This window comes from Ranitomeya variabilis, chromosome 5, assembly GCF_051348905.1.
Source record: "Ranitomeya variabilis isolate aRanVar5 chromosome 5, aRanVar5.hap1, whole genome shotgun sequence".
Lineage (NCBI taxonomy): Eukaryota > Metazoa > Chordata > Amphibia > Anura > Dendrobatidae > Ranitomeya > Ranitomeya variabilis.
This window is the reverse complement of record NC_135236.1, coordinates 373,262,777-373,286,210: the sequence shown is the minus strand read 5'-3', so window position 1 is coordinate 373,286,210 and position 23,434 is coordinate 373,262,777. Positions and strand designations below refer to the sequence as shown.

The window sequence follows — 23,434 nt, the reverse complement described above, 5'->3', positions numbered from 1 at the left end:
TTTTCAAGTTGTTGAAAAAGTAAAGTTGTCCACTAAAGACATGAAGCTTAAGGTTCCATCATTCATGTCGAGTCCTAAGTACAGTATATAGGCTCTTTTGAAATCACTGAGCTCATTAACTGTGTGCTTTTTGCTTGCAAATCCCATCTTCTTTTGGAATACCAAATGTATTTCTTAAGTCCTTGCCTAAAGTTTAACATTCACCTATCCACCAAGGCAGTGGTCCTTCCCTTCCAGGGATGTTGAGAGGCAACTTAGAATTTGAGAACCCAAAATTTTGGTCCTGAAAAAAGGTATTGGGTTCATGCTGACGGTTTTGTCAAAAAATGTTAGGCTGGTTTCACACTTGCGTTTTTGTCTGCAGCGTTTTTTGCACAAAAAACGCATGCGTTTTTTTTTCCTATATTTAACATTGAAAACGCATGCGTTTTTTTGCACATGCGTTTGGTCGCGTTTTCAAACGCATGCGTTTTTTGTCTGCATGCGTTCATTTTCAAAAATGCTACCTGCAGTATTTTCTTGCGCGTTTTTTTGCCGCGAAAAAACGCATGCGTTTTTTCGCGGCAAAAAAATGCATTGCTGTCTATGTAAACGCATGCGTTTTTAAGCACATGCGTTTGTTTGCGCTAAAAACGCATGCGTTTTTATAGAAAAAAAACCAGAAAACACACTGAAAAGCCACCCACCACCATCAAGGTGATAAAGGGATCCAAACCCTAACCCTAACTCTACCCCTAACCTCACCCCTAACCGTTTAATGAACATTTTCTGACAGTCATATTGCCACGTATTTAAGTGCCACGTATCACGTATTTCAGTGCCACGTATGCCACGTGCCACGTATTTAAGTGCCACGTGCCACATATTTAAGTGCCACGTGCCACGTATTAAAGTGCCACGTGCCACGTGCCACGTATTTAAGTGCCACGTGGCACATATTTAAGTGCCACGTGCCACGTATTTAAGTGCCACGTGCCATGTATTTCAGTGCCACGTATGCCACGTGCCACGTATTTAAGTGCCACGTGCCACATATTTAAGTGCCACGTATCACGTATTTCAGTGCCACGTATGCCACGTGCCACGTATTTAAGTGCCACGTGCCACATATTTAAGTGCCACGTGCCACGTATTAAAGTGCCACGTGCCACGTATTAAAGTGCCACGTGGCACATATTTAAGTGCCACATGCCACGTATTTAAGTGCCACGTGCCACGTATTTGAGTGCCACGTATTTAAGTACCACGTATTTCAGTTGCACGTATTTCAGTGCCACGTATTTCAGTCACGTTTAGGGTTAGGGTTAGGGGTAGGGGTAGGGTTAGGGTTTTCTTGTTTTTTCTTGTGTTTTCTTGTGTTTTTCTATAAAAACGCATGCGTCTAAAAAACGCATGCGTTTTACCGCGTTTACATGCGTTTTTCACACATGCGTTTTTTTAAAAAAACGCATGCAGACAAAAACGCAAGTGTGAAACCAGCCTTACTTACAGTTTCCTAGCCAATATGGTCCTGAGGGACCGGGGATCCTTCATAAAAAAAGGTTGGACTGTAACATACTTATCTGCCCTCATTCCAACATGACCTACCTCTGCTTTCAGGTACTGGGAGAGGCAGCGATGACATTATCACCGGACAGCGCTCTATTCACCCAGCTCAATCTCTGCCCTTGTTCGGAAGCAAACATCATTTTCCCTCTTGATGGGAGGCATGGAAGTAAGTTGGTTTTACATATTGTATTTTAGGTCAAGCTGACTGGCCAATTGCTAAAGCAAATCAGTGGACAAATGGCAAGATGGTTTCAATGGCTAACATGTTGATGGTTGCCATAAGAAAAAATACAAATGTTTGCAATTTATAGTCAGTTTCTTTCTTTAATCAGAAAACAGCAATAGAATATCCAAATCAATTTTAGATGTAAATACATTTTTAATGAATTTCACACAGTAATTAGTCTAGCAAAATATTTCATAATGCAGTCAGTTAATGATGATAGAATACAAAGCTGTCACATTAATATGATAAATGAACTGAAATTAGCAGGGGAAACAATCTAGACTTGTAAACTGCCTGCAACAGGTTTACTTATAACAATATCATTAACTGCAGACATCTGATCTGATTTCTCTTGATGAAGAAATGGTGCTATCTCAGGAATTTGTGAAAAATAGTTCTTGGCAAGAGTATGCCTGTGCTTGATCTTTCGAATAAAAACAATGCCATAAGCCTGGACAGGAAGAGATAAAAATAAATAAGAAGTGGATATCTACAGTATATACAGTTGTATTATCCTAATTATGTGAGAAAAGCAGATAGGATCTCAACAACAATTTGATGTGCAACCTCTTTTTTTTGTATAATTATTCTCATTAGTGAAGATCTTAAAGGGGCTATGCACTTCAGATTTTTTTTTACCTAAAACTGTTGACTATATTTAATAAAAAATGTATACTATCAATACCAATCCCCTGCCACTACACTTCCATCTTGACCCAGGTCTCCTGCTTGTCTCTGTTGTTCCTCCTTAAAGGGCCACTGTCACCCCCTCCAGCCGTTATAAACTAAAAGAGCCACCTTGTGCAGCAGTAATGCTGCAGTCTAACAAGGTGGCTCTTTTAGTTTTTGATTCAGTTATTCCCTCAATAAAGCGTTTTAAAATTTGTACAAAATAACCTGTCCTTAGACCTGGAGGCGGTCCGAAGCTTCCTCTGTGAATCTCCCAACGGCCGTCACTCTTCTCTTCTGGGGATGTGGTCGCCGCCCCCTTCGCGCTGTTTCTTCTTAAATCCGGCGCCTGCGCTGTGCGTGCCTGCCTGTGACAGGCGCAGTCTTCATTGTCCGTCATAGGTCAGATGCAGGGTGCCTGACTGCGCCTGTGTGGGCAGTGCGGCCACCCGGTTGCTGAATCCCCGCCCCGCACTGTGTTATTCATTATGCACAGTGCGGGGCTGGGGTTCCTGGGCATGCGCACTGCGCTGTTCAGACGCTCCCCCGGTCCCCCGCCTTCCAGCGTTGCCGTAATATACAGGTTTCCTTGCCAGCGTTTGGAATGAAGCAGCCGTAAATTACAACGCTGGAAGGCTGGGGACCGGGGGAGCGTCTGAACAGCGCAGTGCGCATGCCCAGGAATACCAGCCCCGCACTGTGCATAATGAATAACACAGTGCGGGGCGGGGATTCAGCAACAGGGTTGCCGCACTGCCGGCACAGGCGCAGTCAGGCACCCTGGATCTGAGCAATGAAGGACAATGAAGACTGCGCCTGCCCCAGGCAGGCACGCACAGCGCAGGCGCCGGATTTAAGAAGAAACAGCGCGAAGGGGGCGGCGACCACATCCCCAGAAGAGAAGAGTGACGGCCATTGGGAGATTCACAGAGGAAGCTTTGGACCGCCTCCAGGTCTAAGGACAGGTTATTTTGTACTAATTTTAAAACGCTTTATTGAGGGAATAACTGAATCAAAAACTAAAAGAGCCACCTTGTTAGACTGCAGCATTACTGCTGCACAAGGTGGCTCTTTTAGTTTATAACGGCTGGAGGGGGTGACAGTGGCCCTTTAAGCTGGTAGGGCAAAGTGGCTGTAGCAGTGATGTAATGAACACTGCTGCAGTCATTGATTGAGGAAGAATAGAGACCTAACCAGTGCTTGAAAGGGAACATCAGGGGATTGGAAAGGCGAGTATATTTATTTAAAGCACATTGCAAAGTTTTAGAAAACTAACCTTTTTAATGTATACATGGAAAGTACATTTGAACTTACAAAATGTACATTAACATGTACAATGCTTTTTCTGCCAGCCACACTTATTCTATTGGTTGATCATTCATATATAAAATAGTCATCATAGTAATGCAGTGATATTTTATACTGCAATGCATTATGAGTTTAATATAAAATGCAAATAAAATCTGTAAGGCTGTAAACATCCATTAACTAGATGGTGCGTTTTGGCAATCATGTGAGAAAACATTGACATGTTAATTACACAAATGAAACTATGATAGGGAAATGGTTTTGAACTTCAGTAGCCAAGTGCGCAAAAAAAAGATCGAGATACAATTAGTAGGTCACACATCACCAAACATAGCAGCTACTTGTTCAATGTGCTTTAAAACCACTTCAGAGAGTCGTCATCAGGATTTTTATGCCCCATCTGACCACAGCATAAGGTAGATAGATACATAGATAGATAGATATTACATGATAGATAGATGAATATGAGAAGACAGATAGAAAACAAAAACTGGAGACAGGGGACCCGATTCATCAAAGCTTTTACAGCAGAATTCTGGCATAAAAAGCTTTGACATGTGGCAACATTTTTGTGCAGTGTGCAGTTGCACAAAAAAATTGCGACTTTTGGCATTTTTATGCCAGCTTTAACCAGCCCTGTAGTGGTGGCAAGTGTGGTTCATCTTTGTGGGGTTGATGTCACCTTTGTAGTGTCAGGTGACATCAGGCCCATGGATTACTAATGGAAAGGAGTCAATAAGACACGTATCCATTACTAATCACATAGTTATGTGGTAAATAAAGACACAGCAAGGATGAAGTCTTTTATTTGAAAGAAAACAAAACACTTTTATTTAAAAATAACAAAAACAGTTATACTCACACCTAGTTCCACTGAATCCCTCGTCTTCTGTAATAAAACAAAAATAAATAACAACAATATCCCTCACCTGTCCATTGTTGTGTCCCACGCCGTAATCTATGTCTGGGGAATAAAGAGTTTTCAACCTGGACAGTGCCAACAAGCAGCCTCAGTGACTAGCGGTGCCGTCACTGAGATTATTGCCGGTCACTGAGGCTGTGTTCCCAGCCGGGCTGAACTGCGGTTGCCTCAGTGAGATCCTTGCTAGCACCATGAGAAAGTCTCATGGTGCAGAGGCGAGTTCACCGCAGTTCAATGGGAGAATTTCACTGCTGTGAATGTGAAGTGCGGTGAACTTGCCTCTGCACCGTGAGACTATCTCACGGTGCTAGCGGGGATCTCACCGAGGTCACCATAGTTCAGCACAGCTGGGAACGCAGCCTCAGTGACCAGCAGTAACCCATATAACGTCACCGCTAGTCACTAAAGTTGCACTTGCAGCAGCTCATTCACCAGTGGTTCTCACCCTGGACGATCACATCTTGGCACCGTCCAGGTTGAAAACGGTTTATCCCCCAGACATGGATTACGGCATGGAACAGAGCGATGGACAGGTGAGGGATATTATTGTTTTTTAGTTTGGTTTATTACAGGAGACGAAGGATTCTGTGGAATTAGGCATTAGGTGAGTATAACTGTGTTTGTCATTTTAAAATAAATATGGAAAAGTGTTTTGTTTTATTTCAAATAAAATACTTTACTCTGGCTGTGTTTTTATTTACCAAGTAACTATAGTATTAGTAATGGATAGGTGTCTTATAGATGCCTCTCCATTAGTGATCCATGGGCTTGATGTCACCTGACAATACAATGGTGACATCAACCCAACAGATACACGGCTACAGGGCAAAGTGCCAGAATTGATGCATTTAATAGATGTGCCTTTTCTGGGTGGCTGTGCACTGCTATTTTTAGGCTGGGAGGGAAATATCCATGTCCCCTTACCAGCCTGAGAATAACAGCCCCCAGCTGTCTTCTTTAGTAGGGCTGTGTCACGGGAAGCCTAGGTAGGCAAGAGCTAATAACCCAGGCCCCTGCGATTTCCCTCAACTCTGGGAAACCCTAACTGACCCTCTCCCAGAGTTTACACTGATGGTGTGCATGTCTGGGCCTCCACCCTCACCCTGTCTCCTGTTTCAACCCTAGGCTGAAACCTCCACCCACCACCCAGTGAAGAGACCACTAACCAATACCCACAGTTAGCACAGACAAGGGTAACGGAAAATATACACCACGCCGCAGTCACTCAGGAATACACAATAAATGTACAGGGCAAAACAAATACAAATATAGGAAGGAGGAAAATATGACAAAGGGAAATATACACCACCAGATACGATACTCCTTTTCCTAGACCACCACTCCAGACCGAGATAACCAAGCACAAGACAGAAGCTATAATCGGTGACGCCCAATGTTCAGAAGAACAATTTAAAGGCAGTGGGCGTGACCCAGCTTCCAATCCTAGCACCAGCTAAATTAACCCCGGACCAGCTAGACAAAATCTAGCCGACGCCACTGAGCGCATAGTGGACAAAAGCGGAATTACCGCTGTCTGTCGAACGCCCTAGTATGAACAGCGTCCGACATGACAGGCTGGGTGTAAAAAATAGGGGAAACCCCACGCCGTTTATTTAAATTATTTATTTAAAAAATCTGAAAGAATCAGAGTGGGTACCCCTCTATTCTTGATAACCAGCCTTGCTGAAGCTGACAACTGAGGGGTGCAGCCCACAGCTGTGAGTTTATCAAAAATACAGGGGAACCCATGCCATTTTTTTTTTTTTTAAATATTTATTTACAGCGCATGCGCTGGCTGATGAACACTTCCATCAGCCGCTCGTGCTCTCACTGTTATTAGCGTCAGCAGGCGTCGGCTGAGACAGTATGGGAATCACGGCTGTCTGGCCGGCGGCGATGATTTTACTGCCAATCAGAAGCGGCATTGGCCACGTTGTTATGGACATGACAGTTCAACAAACACCCGGTGTTCAACAAACACCCGGTGTTCGGGTGGGGGCAAGCCCGAATAGTAACACAGTCTTCCTGGTGAAGCACGTGTTCGGTGTCCGCACCCGAACAGTAGGTGTTCAGTATGGACGCTGAACTTTACTGTTTGGGTTCGCTCATCTCTAATTAAGAGGCATAGAGTCAGACACAGCAGTATCTCTTCCAATACCTTACTTATAAGAGCCTGATCCTTGCAAGGTAGTCACAGCAAACCACCCCTAACTTCCCCAGTAGATATAGTGCTGTTTTTAAGAGTTGGATCTTACGTACCCTGTATATTTTTAGATCTAATCCAAGGAGAGGTAAATCTGTTAGTGTAGGTTCCCATCTAAATATGTTGCCTTGCACTAGGGACTTAAAATTTATGAGACAAGTCTAATTAGCTTTTTTTGGGGATGAAAATCTTCTCTGACATACAATGTATTCTCTGACATAGTTATATCATTATAGTATTATATATTTACTAGATGGTGGCCCGATTCTAACACATCGGGTATTCTAGAATATGCGTCCACGTAGTATATTGCCCAGTAACGTAGTATATTGCCCAGTCACGTAGTATCTTGCCCAGTCACGTAGTATAATGCTCCATGCAGTTATGGCCCTATAGATGCCCCATATAATGCTCCATGCAGTTATGGCCCCATAGATGACCCATATAATGCTCCATGCAGTTCATTATGGCCCCATAGATGCCCCATAAAATGCTCCATGCAGTTATGGCCCCATAGATGCCCCTTATAATGCTCCATGCAGTTATGACCCCATAGATGCCCCATATAATGCTCCATGCAGTTATGGCCCCGTAGATGTCCCATATAATGCTCCATGCAGTTATGGCCCCATAGATGTCCCATATAATGCTCCATGCAGTTCATTATGGCCCCACAGATGTCCCATATAATGCTCCATGAGGTTATGTCCCCATAGATGCTCCATATAATGCTCCATGCAGTTATGACCCCATAGATGCCCCATATAATGCTCCATGCAGTTATGACCCCATAGATGCCCCATATAATGCTCCATGCAGTTATGTCCCCATAGATGCTCCATATAATGCTCCATGCAGTTATGGCCCCATAGATGTCCCATATAATGCTCCATGCAGTTATGGCCCCATAGATGCCCCATACAATGCTCCATGCAGTTCTTTATGGCCCCATAGATGCTCCATACAGCATTGTGCCACATGTAATGCTGCTGCTGCAATAAAAAAAAAAAATGACATACTCACCTCTCGTCGCTGCTCCTCAGCATCCCGTCTCTCCGCACTGACTGTTCAGGCAGAGGGCGGCGTGCACACTAATACGTCATCGCGCCCTCTGACCTGCACAGTCACTGCAAGAGGACAGGAAGACGGAGCGGCGCCCGGCGGATGGAACGCGGACAGGTGACTATGAAATACTCACCTGCTCCCGGCGCTCCTGTCGCTGTCCCTGCCTGTCCCATGGTACCGTAGCTTCTTCGCGCCTGGGCGAGAAGGACCTGCCATGACGTCACGGTAACATGACCGTGACATCATGCCAGGTCCTTCTCGCGCAGGCGCGCAGGGCCTGTGATGACGTCGTGGTCACATGACCGTGATGTCATGGCAGGTCCTTCTCGCGCAGGGCGCAGTAATGCTGCAGTCTAACAAGGTGGCTCTTTTAGTTTTTGATTCAGTTATTCCCTCAATAAAGCGTTTTAAAATTTGTACAAAATAACCTGTCCTTAGACCTGGAGGCGGTCCGAAGCTTCCTCTGTGAATCTCCCAACGGCCGTCACTCTTCTCTTCTGGGGAGGTGGTCGCCGCCCCCTTCGCGCTGTTTCTTCTTAAATCCGGCGCCTGCGCTGTGCGTGCCTGCCTGTGACAGGCGCAGTCTTCATTGTCCGTCATAGGTCAGATGCAGGGGGCCTGACTGCGCCTGTGTGGGCAGTGCGGCCACCCTGTTGCTGAATCCCCGCCCCGCACTGTGTTATTCATTATGCACAGTGCGGGGCTGGGGTTCCTGGGCATGCGCACTGCGCTGTTCAGACGCTCCCCCGGTCCCCCGCCTTCCAGCGTTGCCGTAATATACAGGTTTCCTTGCCAGCGTTTGGAATGAAGCAGCCGTAAATTACAACGCTGGAAGGCTGGGGACCGGGGGAGCGTCTGAACAGCGCAGTGCGCATGCCCAGGAATACCAGCCCCGCACTGTGCATAATGAATAACACAGTGCGGGGCGGGGATTCAGCAACAGGGTTGCCGCACTGCCGGCACAGGCGCAGTCAGGCACCCTGGATCTGAGCAATGAAGGACAATGAAGACTGCACCTGCCCCAGGCAGGCACGCACAGCGCAGGCGCCGGATTTAAGAAGAAACAGCGCGAAGGGGGCGGCGACCACATCCCCAGAATAGAAGAGTGACGGCCATTGGGAGATTCACAGAGGAAGCTTCGGACCGCCTCCAGGTCTAAGGACAGGTTATTTTGTACAAATTTTAAAATGCTTTATTGAGGGAATAACTGAATCAAAAACTAAAAGAGCCACCTTGTTAGACTGCAGCATTACTGCTGCACAAGGTGGCTCTTTTAGTTTATAACGGCTGGAGGGGGTGACAGTGGCCCTTTAAGCTGGTAGGGCAAAGTGGCTGTAGCAGTGATGTAATGAACACTGCTGCAGTCATTGATTGAGGAAGAATAGAGACCTAACCAGTGCTTGAAAGGGAACATCAGGGGATTGGAAAGGCGAGTATATTTATTTAAAGCACATTGCAAAGTTTTAGAGAACTAACCTTTTTAATGTATACATGGAAAGTACATTTGAACTTACAAAATGTACATTAACATGTACAATGCTTTTTCTGCCAGCCACACTTATTCTATTGGTTGATCATTCATATATAAAATAGTCATCATAGTAATGCAGTGATATTTTATACTGCAATGCATTATGAGTTTAATATAAAATGCAAATAAAATCTGTAAGGCTGTAAACATCCATTAACTAGATGGTGCGTTTTGGCAATCATGTGAGAAAACATTGACATGTTAATTACACAAATGAAACTATGATAGGGAAATGGTTTTGAACTTCAGTAGCCAAGTGCGCAAAAAAAAGATCGAGATACAATTAGTAGGTCACACATCACCAAACATAGCAGCTACTTGTTCAATGTGCTTTAAAACCACTTCAGAGAGTCGTCATCAGGATTTTTATGCCCCATCTGACCACAGCATAAGGTAGATAGATACATAGATAGATAGATATTACATGATAGATAGATGAATATGAGAAGACAGATAGAAAACAAAAACTGGAGACAGGGGACCCGATTCATCAAAGCTTTTACAGCAGAATTCTGGCATAAAAAGCTTTGACATGTGGCAACATTTTTGTGCAGTGTGCAGTTGCACAAAAAAATTGCGACTTTTGGCATTTTTATGCCAGCTTTAACCAGCCCTGTAGTGGTGGCAAGTGTGGTTCATCTTTGTGGGGTTGATGTCACCTTTGTAGTGTCAGGTGACATCAGGCCCATGGATTACTAATGGAAAGGAGTCAATAAGACACGTATCCATTACTAATCACATAGTTATGTGGTAAATAAAGACACAGCAAGGATGAAGTCTTTTATTTGAAAGAAAACAAAACACTTTTATTTAAAAATAACAAAAACAGTTATACTCACACCTAGTTCCACTGAATCCCTCGTCTTCTGTAATAAAACAAAAATAAATAACAACAATATCCCTCACCTGTCCATTGTTGTGTCCCACGCCGTAATCTATGTCTGGGGAATAAAGAGTTTTCAACCTGGACAGTGCCAACAAGCAGCCTCAGTGACTAGCGGTGCCGTCACTGAGATTATTGCCGGTCACTGAGGCTGTGTTCCCAGCCGGGCTGAACTGCGGTTGCCTCAGTGAGATCCTTGCTAGCACCATGAGAAAGTCTCATGGTGCAGAGGCGAGTTCACCGCAGTTCAATGGGAGAATTTCACTGCTGTGAATGAGAAATGCGGTGAACTTGCCTCTGCACCGTGAGACTATCTCACGGTGCTAGCAGGGATCTCACCGAGGTCACCATAGTTCAGCATGGCTGGGAACGCAGCCTCAGTGACCAGCAGTAACCCATATAACGTCACCGCTAGTCACTAAAGTTGCACTTGCAGCAGCTCATTCACCAGTGGTTCTCACCCTGGACGATCACATCTTGGCACCGTCCAGGTTGAAAACGGTTTATCCCCCAGACATGGATTACGGCATGGAACAGAGCGATGGACAGGTGAGGGATATTATTGTTTTTTAGTTTGGTTTATTACAGGAGACGAAGGATTCTGTGGAATTAGGCATTAGGTGAGTATAACTGTGTTTGTCATTTTAAAATAAATATGGAAAAGTGTTTTGTTTTGTTTTATTTCAAATAAAATACTTTACTCTGGCTGTGTTTTTATTTACCAAGTAACTATAGTATTAGTAATGGATAGGTGTCTTATAGATGCCTCTCCATTAGTGATCCATGGGCTTGATGTCACCTGACAATACAATGGTGACATCAACCCAACAGATACACGGCTACAGGGCAAAGTGCCAGAATTGATGCATTTAATAGATGTGCCTTTTCTGGGTGGCTGTGCACTGCTATTTTTAGGCTGGGAGGGAAATATCCATGTCCCCTTACCAGCCTGAGAATAACAGCCCCCAGCTGTCTTCTTTAGTAGGGCTGTGTCACGGGAAGCCTAGGTAGGCAAGAGCTAATAACCCAGGCCCCTGCGATTTCCCTCAACTCTGGGAAACCCTAACTGACCCTCTCCCAGAGTTTACACTGATGGTGTGCATGTCTGGGCCTCCACCCTCACCCTGTCTCCTGTTTCAACCCTAGGCTGAAACCTCCACCCACCACCCAGTGAAGAGACCACTAACCAATACCCACAGTTAGCACAGACAAGGGTAACGGAAAATATACACCACGCCGCAGTCACTCAGGAATACACAATAAATGTACAGGGCAAAACAAATACAAATATAGGAAGGAGGAAAATATGACAAAGGGAAATATACACCACCAGATACGATACTCCTTTTCCTAGACCACCACTCCAGACCGAGATAACCAAGCACAAGACAGAAGCTATAATCGGTGACGCCCAATGTTCAGAAGAACAATTTAAAGGCAGTGGGCGTGACCCAGCTTCCAATCCTAGCACCAGCTAAATTAACCCCGGACCAGCTAGACAAAATCTAGCCGACGCCACTGAGCGCATAGTGGACAAAAGCGGAATTACCGCTGTCTGTCGAACGCCCTAGTATGAACAGCGTCCGACATGACAGGCTGGATGTAAAAAATAGGGGAAACCCCACGCCGTTTATTTAAATTATTTATTTAAAAAATCTGAAAGAATCAGAGTGGGTACCCCTCTATTCTTGATAACCAGCCTTGCTGAAGCTGACAACTGAGGGGTGCAGCCCACAGCTGTGAGTTTATCAAAAATACAGGGGAACCCATGCCATTTTTTTTTTTTTTTTAAATATTTATTTACAGCGCATGCGCTGGCTGATGAACACTTCCATCAGCCGCTCGTGCTCTCACTGTTATTAGCGTCAGCAGGCGTCGGCTGAGACAGTATGGGAATCACGGCTGTCTGGCCGGCGGCGATGATTTTACTGCCAATCAGAAGCGGCATTGGCCACGTTGTTATGGACATGACAGTTCAACAAACACCCGGTGTTCAACAAACACCCGGTGTTCGGGTGGGGGCAAGCCCGAATAGTAACACAGTCTTCCTGGTGAAGCACGTGTTCGGTGTCCGCACCCGAACAGTAGGTGTTCAGTATGGACGCTGAACTTTACTGTTTGGGTTCGCTCATCTCTAATTAAGAGGCATAGAGTCAGACACAGCAGTATCTCTTCCAATACCTTACTTATAAGAGCCTGATCCTTGCAAGGTAGTCACAGCAAACCACCCCTAACTTCCCCAGTAGATATAGTGCTGTTTTTAAGAGTTGGATCTTACGTACCCTGTATATTTTTAGATCTAATCCAAGGAGAGGTAAATCTGTTAGTGTAGGTTCCCATCTAAATATGTTGCCTTGCACTAGGGACTTAAAATTTATGAGACAAGTCTAATTAGCTTTTTTTGGGGATGAAAATCTTCTCTGACATACAATGTATTCTCTGACATAGTTATATCATTATAGTATTATATATTTACTAGATGGTGGCCTGATTCTAACACATCGGGTATTCTAGAATATGCGTCCACGTAGTATATTGCCCAGTAACGTAGTATATTGCCCAGTCACGTAGTATCTTGCCCAGTCACGTAGTATAATGCTCCATGCAGTTATGGCCCTATAGATGTCCCATATAATGCTCCATGCAGTTATGGCCACATAGATGCCCCATATAATGCTCCATGCAGTTCATTATGGCCCCATAGATGCTCCATAAAATGCTCCATGCAGTTATGGCCCCATAGATGCCCCTTATAATGCTCCATGCAGTTATGACCCCATAGATGCCCCATATAATGCTCCATGCAGTTATGGCCCCGTAGATGTCCCATATAATGCTCCATGCAGTTATGGCCCCATAGATGTCCCATATAATGCTCCATGCAGTTCATTATGGCCCCACAGATGTCCCATATAATGCTCCACGAGGTTATGTCCCCATAGATGCTCCATATAATGCTCCATGCAGTTATGACCCCATAGATGCCCCATATAATGCTCCATGCCGTTATGACCCCATAGATGCCCCATATAATGCTCCATGCAGTTATGTCCCCATAGATGCTCCATATAATGCTCCATGCAGTTATGGCCCCATAGATGTCCCACATAATGCTCCATGCAGTTATGGCCCCATAGATGCCCCATATAATGCTCCATGCAGTTATGTCCCCATAGATGCTCCATATAATGCTCCATGCAGTTATGGCCCCATAGATGTCCCACATAATGCTCCATGCAGTTATGGCCCCATAGATGCCCCATATAATGCTCCATGCAGTTCTTTATGGCCCCATAGATGCTCCATACAGCATTGTGCCACATGTAATGCTGCTGCTGCAATAAAAAAAAAAATGACATACTCACCTCTTGTCGCTGCTCCTCAGCATCCCGTCTCTCCACACTGACTGTTCAGGCAGAGGGCGGCGTGCACACTAATACGTCATCCCGCCCTCTGACCTGCACAGTCACTGCAAGAGGACAGGAAGACGGAGCGGCGCCCGGCGGATGGAACGCGGACAGGTGACTATGAAATACTCACCTGCTCCCGGCGCTCCTGACGCTGTCCCTGCCTGTCCCATGGTACTGTAGCTTCTTCGCGCCTGGGCGAGAAGGACCTGCCATGACGTCACGGTCACATGACCGTGACATCATGCCAGGTCCTTCTCGCGCAGGGCCTGTGATGACGTCGCGGTCTCATAACCGTGAGGTCATGGCAGGTCCTTCGTGCATACCATCCTTGCCACCGAAACCTGCCGGCGGAAGGTGAGTATATAATGATTTTTTATTTTTTTAATTATTTTTAAACATTAGATGTTTTTACTATTGACGCCGCATAGGCAGCATCAATAGTAAAAACTTGGTCACACAGGGTTAATAGAGGCGGTAACGGAGTGAGTTACCCGCGGCATAACGCGGTCCGTTACCGCCGGCATTAAGCCTGTGTGAGCGGTGACTGCGGGGAGTATGGAGCGGGCGCCGGGCACTGACTGCAGGGGAGTAGGGAGGGACTAACCGGACAGTGGCCGTCGCTGATTGGTCGTGGCACCCATGACAGGCAGCTGGCGAGACCAATCAGCGACTTGGATTCCATGACAGACAGAGGCCGCGACCAATGAATATCCGTGACAGAAACACAGAAGGACAGACAGACAGACAGAAAGACGGAAGTGACCCTTAGACAATTATATAGTAGATAAGTTGTTGCAATTGTGATGCTATTACTTGCCTTGTATGAGCATGGTAGCATTATATAATGAAAACATTTTTTTTGTGTAATTATACTTACATGTTGTTCTTTTATTATCATGATGTTTACTCTTTTCCTAATTTTGAGTAACTCTTATTGAAGTCATTTGTATTATGTACAGTGGGTGAAATAAGTGGTTTTTATCAGTATATTTATCAGGATATTATTTCTCACTAAGTTTTTTTTGTTTTGTTTTTCTCACTAAGTGGCAAGATTGCTTTCTAATTAATGATAGATTTCAGCTGGTGTTATGACTTTCCACAGCTTTTGCACCTCTCTTTCTTCATGTGTTCAATACTTTTTCCCTGTGTCATTTCTCATTATCACACTAACTTAATTTATGGACACTTTTGGTTTTATTTCTTTACTGGTGTGGATTGGATGGGTTGTTAACGACATCTGGTGATAATTTCATGTCAATAGCATCTTTAGAAATACTTACAAAATTGGTAACGTGTTCAATACTTATTTCACCCGCTGTATGCATGTATTATACCTGGCATAGAAGATGTTCCACATGTGCGCTGGCCTTCCAGTATAGGAAGGTGTGATTGTGTATGTGTTATTGTGACAACTTATAGAGTGAAGCAGCCGCGCTGGTGCATTTCCACATGAGACTTGATTCTATATATTATGATAATGAATACCTTATCAATGTGACCATTTTTTGGTGCATTTGCTAATTTTGTAAGGGTTATTACAGTGATTGATTATTTATGTGTATTATGGGTACTGCAGTTATGCATCATGTGTCTGTACTGTTTTTAATAAATGTAATCCTGGGAGGGAGAGAGGGAGAGAGGGAGAGAGGGGGAGAGAGAGAGAGAGAGGGAGAGAGAGAGCTATTTCCCATGCCAGAATAGAAAACAAAGCTTCTGGGCATGCCCAGTCTACAAAAAACGGATTCGGTAGCCGGAACCGTTCATTCACACATCCACATTGCAGTGAACGTTTTTTGTGTAAGCCTGAAGGGACGGATCCGGCACAAAACGGATGAAACGCATGTCCTTCAGGCACAATCCGGCGCTAATACAACTCTATGGGAAAAAAATGGATCCGGCGTGTAAAAAAAAAAAAGGATCCGTTTTTTTCAAAAATTGCCGAATTGTGCCTGAAACAAAAAACCTGATGTGTGAAAGCAGCCTTAGACATTGGCTCCTAATACAGCAAAGAAAATCCAAGCGGCTGAGCAGACCCAGAAGATGTAAGATTCTACTGGTAAAATGATTTTCTTACACATCAGTCACGTTTTACTAAATGAAAAACTTTTCCTAGTGTTATTTTAAGTCTCGGGAAGATTTTTCACTTAGTAACTAGCACTTGAGATAGCAAAGTACACGTTTCCTGTGAATGAAGTGAATAACTTACAGCTTCTCAGAGAGGCGCTAAACGTTTCTTCCTGGATTAATAATTGCAACCCACAATTGCTGAATTTGCAATGCCATCTGCTGGCAGGAATGCATAGTGTACGGGAAGCAGACATGTAACCAGCACACGTTCCTGAGCCATGTGATTTATAAAACGTTAACAGAAGCTCTGTTGATTGCATTTTATAACAGATAAATGAATCCGGCTGATGTTGTTGTATCTTCCTACAGCAACACGTGGATTTTCTGCAGTCACAATGCTGTGTCAGTAAAGCAAGATGAAGGGTTTTTTCCTACACACTTCAAAGCCTGCAATAATGGAGTATTCTAGGTTCACAAGAAAGGATGAGAAAAGAGTCAAATCAGTTCAACTCTAGGTCTGTTCCCATTCCTAAAAGGGTTGGTCTCATAAACAATATTTATCACCCATCCCCAGTACAGATGATAAAGTATGATCACTGGGGATACAACTGCTGAGCCCCACTCGAATTCCGAGAATTGGGAGTCCCAAAGCCCCGTGTGAAAGAAGCGATGGGAGACTTTGGGACTTCCTTTCTCCTGATCAATAAAGGTTGCAGAATCCTAAGGATCCAGCGAATTTTTGTAAAAACGGATCCGTTGCAAATAGTGAAAAACTGATGCAACTGATCCGTTTTTTTAGAGAGAGAACGGAAAATGTGCATGATTTCAATGGAAAAAATGCATGAAAAACCTGATTCGGAGGCCGGATTCATCATTTCACATACATCTCAGTTTCATACGTTTTTCGCCGGATCCGTCGCTGCGCGTTTTTTTGCTGGACAGAAAAACCATTCTTCTGTACGTTTTCTCCATCCGCCGGAAACAGCTTTTCTGACGGATCCGGTAAAAAACGGATGAAATGTGTGGCTATCAGGCGCAATCCGGCGCTAATACAACTCTATGAGAAAAAAACGGATCCGGCAGAAAAAAAAAACTGATCCGTTTTTTCAAAACTCGCCGGATTATGTCTGACAGCAAAAACCTGATGTGTGAAAGTAGCCAGATATATGGATAGATACATCTATGTATCTATAGATATATCTATCTATCTATAAATATATCTATAGATAGATATAGCCATAGTTATCCATCTATAGATATATAGATTTATCTATGGATATATCCATAGATACATAATAGCAAGGCCTATGTTTCTAATAAACGTTTAATTAAAAAAAATAAATAAAGGAAACAAATTGCGTGGGCTCCGCGCAATTTTCTCACCAAAGGGGGAAAGCCGACGGCCGGGGGCCAATATTTGTAGCCTGGGAAGTGATTAATACCCATGGCCCCCTCCCAGGCTATGAATATCAGCTTTTTCTGGCTATTAAAATAGGGGGACCCCCCAAAAAAATGACGTGGGGTCCCCCTATATTTTATAGCCAGAAAGGCTATGCAGACAGCTGCGGGCTGATATTCATAGCCTAGAGAGGGCCAAGGATATTGGCCCCCCCAGCTACAAATACCAGTCCGCAGCCACCCCAGAAATGGCGCATCTGTAAGATGCGCAAATTCCGGCACTTAGCCCCTCTCTTCCCCGTCCTGAGTAGCGGTGGGACATGGGGTAATAAGGGGTTAATGTCACCTTGCTAAGGTGACATTAAGCCCGATTAATAATGGAGAGGCGTCAATAAGACGCCTAACCATTATTAATCCAATAGTAGTGAAATAGTTTAAAAAAATAAAGACACAGCCAGAAAAAAGTATTTTAATATTCTTAATTTAACCATACTTACCATACTCGATCGCCTGCAAAAAATATAAAATAATAAACCGTATACTCCCTGTCCGACGCAGTCCAATAAATAACGAGTGTCCATCGACGATCTCCCCTATATAAGTGACATCGGGTGATGTCACTGCTCTATAGACCTTCAGTGACACACTGACAGGAGACAATGGCTCTTCAGTGCATTACTGAAGAGGTTTCTGTAGTTCACTCTCTCGCTTTATGGCAATGCTGCGTGAGAAATTTCTCACACAGCAGAGACTAGGGACTATTTTTTACAGTGGCAGAGGAATACATTGCGGAAGGATACTGTTGTGAAGTTGGATTTTGGGCTCCCCCGGTGGCCACTGGTGGAATTGAACTGGTGTGCATCATCCTCTCTGTTCACCTGTTTCCATTAGGATGTGGGAGTCGCTATTTAGCCTTGCTCCTCTGTCACTTCCATGCCGGTCAACATTGTAATCAGAAGCCTTTCTGTGCATGTTCCTGCTGCTAGACAACTCCCAGCTAAGTTGGACTTTTGTCCTTGTTTGTTTTTGCATTTTGTTCCAGTTCACAGCTGTAGTTTCGTTTCTGTGTCTGGAAAGCTCTTGTGATCTGAAATTGCCACTCTGATGTTATGAGTTAATACTAGAGTCTTAAAGTAATTTCAGGATGGCGTTTTGATAGGGTTTTCAGCTGACCATGAAAGTGCCCTTTCTGTCTTCCTGCTATCTAGTAAGCGGACCTCAATTTTGCTAAACCTATTTTCATACTACGTTTGTCATTTCATCTAAAATCACCGCCAATATTTGTGGGGGCCTCTGTCTGCCTTTCGGGGAAATTTCTCTAGAGGTGAGCCAGGACTTTATTTTCCTCTGCCAGGATTAGTTAGTCCTCCGGCCGGCGCTGGGCGTCTAGGGATAAAACGCAGGCTACGCTACCCGGCTACTGTTAGTTGTGCGGCAGGTTTAGTTCATGGTCAGTTTAGTTTCCATCCTTCCAAGAGCTAGTTCTTATGTTTGCTGGGCTATGTTCTCTTGCCATTGAGAACCATAACAGTTTGACCGGCCAAAAAGGGTTAAATTAATTGACAGAGAAAGGAGAGAAAAGAGAAGTCTGCTGAAGATATTATTATTTTTTTTTTTTTTCCTTCAGTTCTGAGGGTGCTTGTAATTGAATCTCTTGCAAGTCTGCCTATATTGCAGCCTTTCTCTCTCTCTCTCCTTCTAATCCTGGAATGGCTCTGTGTTCACCTGTTTAAAATGGATATTCAGAGTTTAGCTGCAGGTTTGAATAATCTCACCACGAAAGTTCAAAATTTACAAGATTTTGTTGTTCATGTTCCTATATCTGAACCTAGAATTCCTTTGCCTGAATTTTTCTCGGGGAATAGATCTTGCTTTCAAAATTTTAAAAATAATTGCAAGTTGTTTTTGTCCCTGAAATCTCGCTCTGCTGGAGATCCTGCTCAGCAGGTCAGGATTGTGATTTCCTTGCTCCGGGGCGACCCTCAGGATTGGGCTTTTGCATTGGCTCCAGGGGATCCTGCGTTGCTCAATGTGGATGCGTTTTTTCTGGCCTTGGGGTTGCTTTATGAGGAACCTCAGTTAGAACTTCAGGCGGAAAAGGCCTTGATGTCCCTATCTCAGGGGCAAGACGAAGCTGAAATATACTGCCAGAAATTCCGTAAATGGGCTGTGCTTACTCAGTGGAATGAGTGCGCCCTGGCGGCGAATTTCAGAGAGGGTCTCTCTGATGCCATTAAGGATGTTATGGTGGGGTTCCCTGTGCCTGCGGGTCTGAATGAGTCCATGACAATGGCTATCCAGATCGATAGGCGTCTGCGGGAGCGCAAACCTGTGCACCATTTGGCGGTGTCTACTGAGAAGACGCCAGAGAATATGCAATGTGATAGAATTCTGTCCAGAAGTGAACGGCAGAATTTTAGACGAAAAAATGGGTTGTGCTTCTATTGCGGTGATTCAACTCATGTTATATCAGCATGCTCTAAGCGTACTAAGAAGCTTGATAAGTCTGTTTCAATTGGCACTTTACAGTCTAAGTTTATTCTATCTGTGACCCTGATTTGTTCTTTATCATCTATTACCGCGGATGCCTATGTCGACTCTGGCGCCGCTTTGAGTCTTATGGATTGGTCCTTTGCCAAACGCTGTGGGTATGATTTGGAGCCTCTTGAAACTCCTATACCCCTGAAGGGGATTGACTCCACCCCATTGGCTAGCAATAAACCACAATACTGGACACAAGTAACTATGCGGATTAATCCGGATCACCAGGAGATTATTCGCTTTCTTGTGCTGTATAACCTACATGATGTGTTGGTGCTTGGATTGCCATGGCTGCAATCTCATAACCCAGTCCTTGACTGGAAAGCTATGTCTGTGTTAAGCTGGGGATGTAAGGGGACGCATGGGGACGTACCTGTGGTTTCCATTTCATCATCTATTCCCTCTGAGATTCCTGAATTCTTGACTGAATATCGTGACGTTTTTGAAGAACCTAAGCTTGGTTCATTACCTCCGCACCGGGAGTGCGATTGTGCCATAGATTTGATTCCGGGTAGTAAATACCCTAAGGGTCGTTTATTTAATCTGTCTGTGCCTGAACATGCTGCTATGCGAGAATATATAAAGGAGTCCTTGGAAAAGGGACATATTCGTCCTTCGTCATCTCCCTTAGGAGCCGGTTTTTTCTTTGTGGCTAAGAAAGATGGCTCTTTGAGGCCGTGTATTGATTATCGGCTTTTGAATAAAATCACGGTTAAATATCAATATCCGTTGCCACTGCTGACTGATTTGTTTGCTCGCATAAAGGGGGCCAAGTGGTTCTCTAAGATAGATCTCCGTGGGGCGTATAATTTGGTGCGAATTAAGCAGGGGGATGAGTGGAAAACCGCATTTAATACGCCCGAGGGCCACTTTGAGTATTTGGTGATGCCTTTTGGTCTTTCAAATGCCCCTTCAGTCTTTCAGTCCTTTATGCATGACATTTTCCGTGATTATTTGGATAAATTTATGATTGTGTATCTGGATGATATTTTGATTTTTTCGGATGACTGGGACTCTCATGTCCAGCAGGTCAGGAGGGTTTTTCAGGTTTTGCGGTCTAATTCCTTGTGTGTGAAGGGTTCTAAGTGCGTTTTTGGGGTTCAGAAGATTTCCTTTTTGGGATATATTTTTTCCCCCTCTTCCATCGAGATGGATCCTGTCAAGGTTCAGGCTATTTGTGATTGGACGCAACCCTCTTCTCTTAAGAGTCTTCAGAAATTTTTGGGCTTTGCTAACTTTTATCGTCGATTTATTGCTGGTTTCTCTGATGTTGTTAAACCATTGACTGATTTGACTAAGAAGGGTGCTGATGTTGCTGATTGGTCCCCTGCTGCTGTGGAGGCCTTTCGGGAGCTTAAGCGCCGCTTTTCTTCCGCCCCTGTGTTGCGTCAGCCTGATGTTGCTCTTCCTTTTCAGGTTGAGGTCGCCGCTTCTGAAATCGGAGCTGGGGCGGTTTTGTCGCAGAGAAGTTCCGATTGCTCCATGATGAGACCTTGTGCTTTTTTCTCGCGTAAATTTTCGCCCGCCGAGCGGAATTATGATGTTGGGAATCGGGAGCTTTTGGCCATGAAGTGGGCTTTTGAGGAGTGGCGTCATTGGCTTGAGGGGGCTAGACATCAGGTGGTGGTATTGACTGACCACAAAAATCTAATTTATCTTGAGTCCGCCAGACGCCTGAATCCTAGACAGGCGCGCTGGTCGTTGTTTTTCTCTCGGTTTAATTTTGTGGTGTCCTACCTGCCGGGTTCTAAGAATGTTAAGGCGGATGCCCTTTCTAGGAGTTTTGAGCCTGACTCCCCTGGTAATTCTGAACCTACAGGTATCCTTAAGGATGGAGTGATATTGTCTGCCGTTTCTCCAGACCTGCGGCGGGCCTTGCAGGAGTTTCAGGCGGATAGACCTGATCGTTGCCCACCTGGTAGACTGTTTGTTCCTGATGATTGGACCAGTAAAGTCATTTCTGAGGTTCATTCTTCTGCGTTGGCAGGTCATCCTGGAATCTTTGGTACCAGGGATTTGGTGGCAAGGTCCTTCTGGTGGCCTTCCCTGTCTCGAGATGTGCGAGGCTTCGTGCAGTCTTGTGACGTTTGTGCTCGGGCCAAGCCTTGTTGTTCTCGGGCTAGTGGATTGTTGTTGCCCTTGCCTACTCCGAAGAGGCCCTGGACGCACATCTCGATGGATTTTATTTCGGATCTTCCTGTTTCTCAGAAGATGTCTGTCATCTGGGTGGTGTGTGATCGTTTCTCTAAGATGGTCCATTTGGTTCCCCTGCCTAAGTTGCCTTCTTCTTCCGAGTTGGTTCCTCTGTTTTTTCAAAATGTGGTCCGTTTGCATGGTATTCCGGAGAATATCGTTTCTGACAGAGGTACCCAATTCGTGTCTAGATTTTGGCGAGCATTCTGTGCTAGGATGGGCATAGATTTGTCTTTCTCGTCTGCTTTCCATCCTCAGACTAATGGCCAGACCGAGCGGACGAATCAGACCTTGGAGACATATTTGAGGTGTTTTGTGTCTGCAGATCAGGATGATTGGGTTGCTTTTTTGCCTTTAGCGGAGTTTGCCCTCAATAATCGGGCCAGCTCTGCCACCTTGGTGTCTCCCTTTTTCTGTAATTCGGGGTTTCATCCTCGATTTTCTTCTGGTCAGGTGGAATCTTCGGATTGTCCTGGAGTGGATGCTGTGGTGGAGAGGTTGCATCAGATTTGGGGGCAGGTAGTGGACAATTTGAAGTTGTCCCAGGAGAAGACTCAGCTTTTTGCCAACCGCCGGCGTCGGGTTGGTCCTCGGCTTTGTGTTGGGGACTTGGTGTGGTTGTCTTCTCGTTTTGTCCCTATGAGGGTTTCTTCTCCCAAGTTTAAGCCTCGGTTCATCGGCCCGTACAAGATATTGGAGATTCTTAACCCTGTGTCCTTCCGTTTGGACCTCCCTGCATCTTTTTCTATTCATAATGTTTTTCATCGGTCATTATTGCGCAGGTATGAGGTACCGGTTGTGCCTTCCGTTGAGCCTCCTGCTCCGGTGTTGGTTGAGGGCGAGTTGGAGTACGTTGTGGAAAAAATCTTGGACTCCCGTGTTTCCAGACGGAGACTCCAGTATCTGGTCAAGTGGAAGGGATACGGTCAGGAGGATAATTCTTGGGTGACTGCCTCTGATGTTCATGCCTCCGATTTGGTCCGTGCCTTTCATAGGGCTCATCCTGATCGCCCTGGTGGTTCTGGTGAGGGTTCGGTGCCCCCTCCTTGAGGGGGGGGTACTGTTGTGAAGTTGGATTTTGGGCTCCCCCGGTGGCCACTGGTGGAATTGAACTGGTGTGCATCATCCTCTCTGTTCACCTGTTTCCATTAGGATGTGGGAGTCGCTATTTAGCCTTGCTCCTCTGTCACTTCCATGCCGGTCAACATTGTAATCAGAAGCCTTTCTGTGCATGTTCCTGCTGCTAGACAACTCCCAGCTAAGTTGGACTTTTGTCCTTGTTTGTTTTTGCATTTTGTTCCAGTTCACAGCTGTAGTTTCGTTTCTGTGTCTGGAAAGCTCTTGTGATCTGAAATTGCCACTCTGATGTTATGAGTTAATACTAGAGTCTTAAAGTAATTTCAGGATGGCGTTTTGATAGGGTTTTCAGCTGACCATGAAAGTGCCCTTTCTGTCTTCCTGCTATCTAGT

At 44.9% G+C, this 23,434-nt stretch overlaps 1 protein-coding gene across 3 annotated transcripts in view; it reads right to left on the bottom strand.

Moving 5' to 3' along the window:
* Positions 1 to 1,855: 1,855 nt before the first annotated feature.
* IQUB (IQ motif and ubiquitin domain containing) overlaps positions 1,856 to 23,434 on the bottom strand; it is a 137,363-nt gene continuing 115,784 nt past the window's right edge. For 2 of the 3 annotated variants that reach the window (XM_077261061.1, XM_077261060.1), the window contains one exon: positions 1,921 to 2,225. In XM_077261061.1, the coding sequence (XP_077117176.1) occupies positions 2,052 to 2,225 (174 nt within the window). In that variant the 3' untranslated portion in view covers positions 1,921 to 2,051. Of the gene's footprint in view, positions 2,226 to 23,434 lie in introns of all 3 variants that reach the window. The other variant, XM_077261059.1, reaches the window with a different exon arrangement.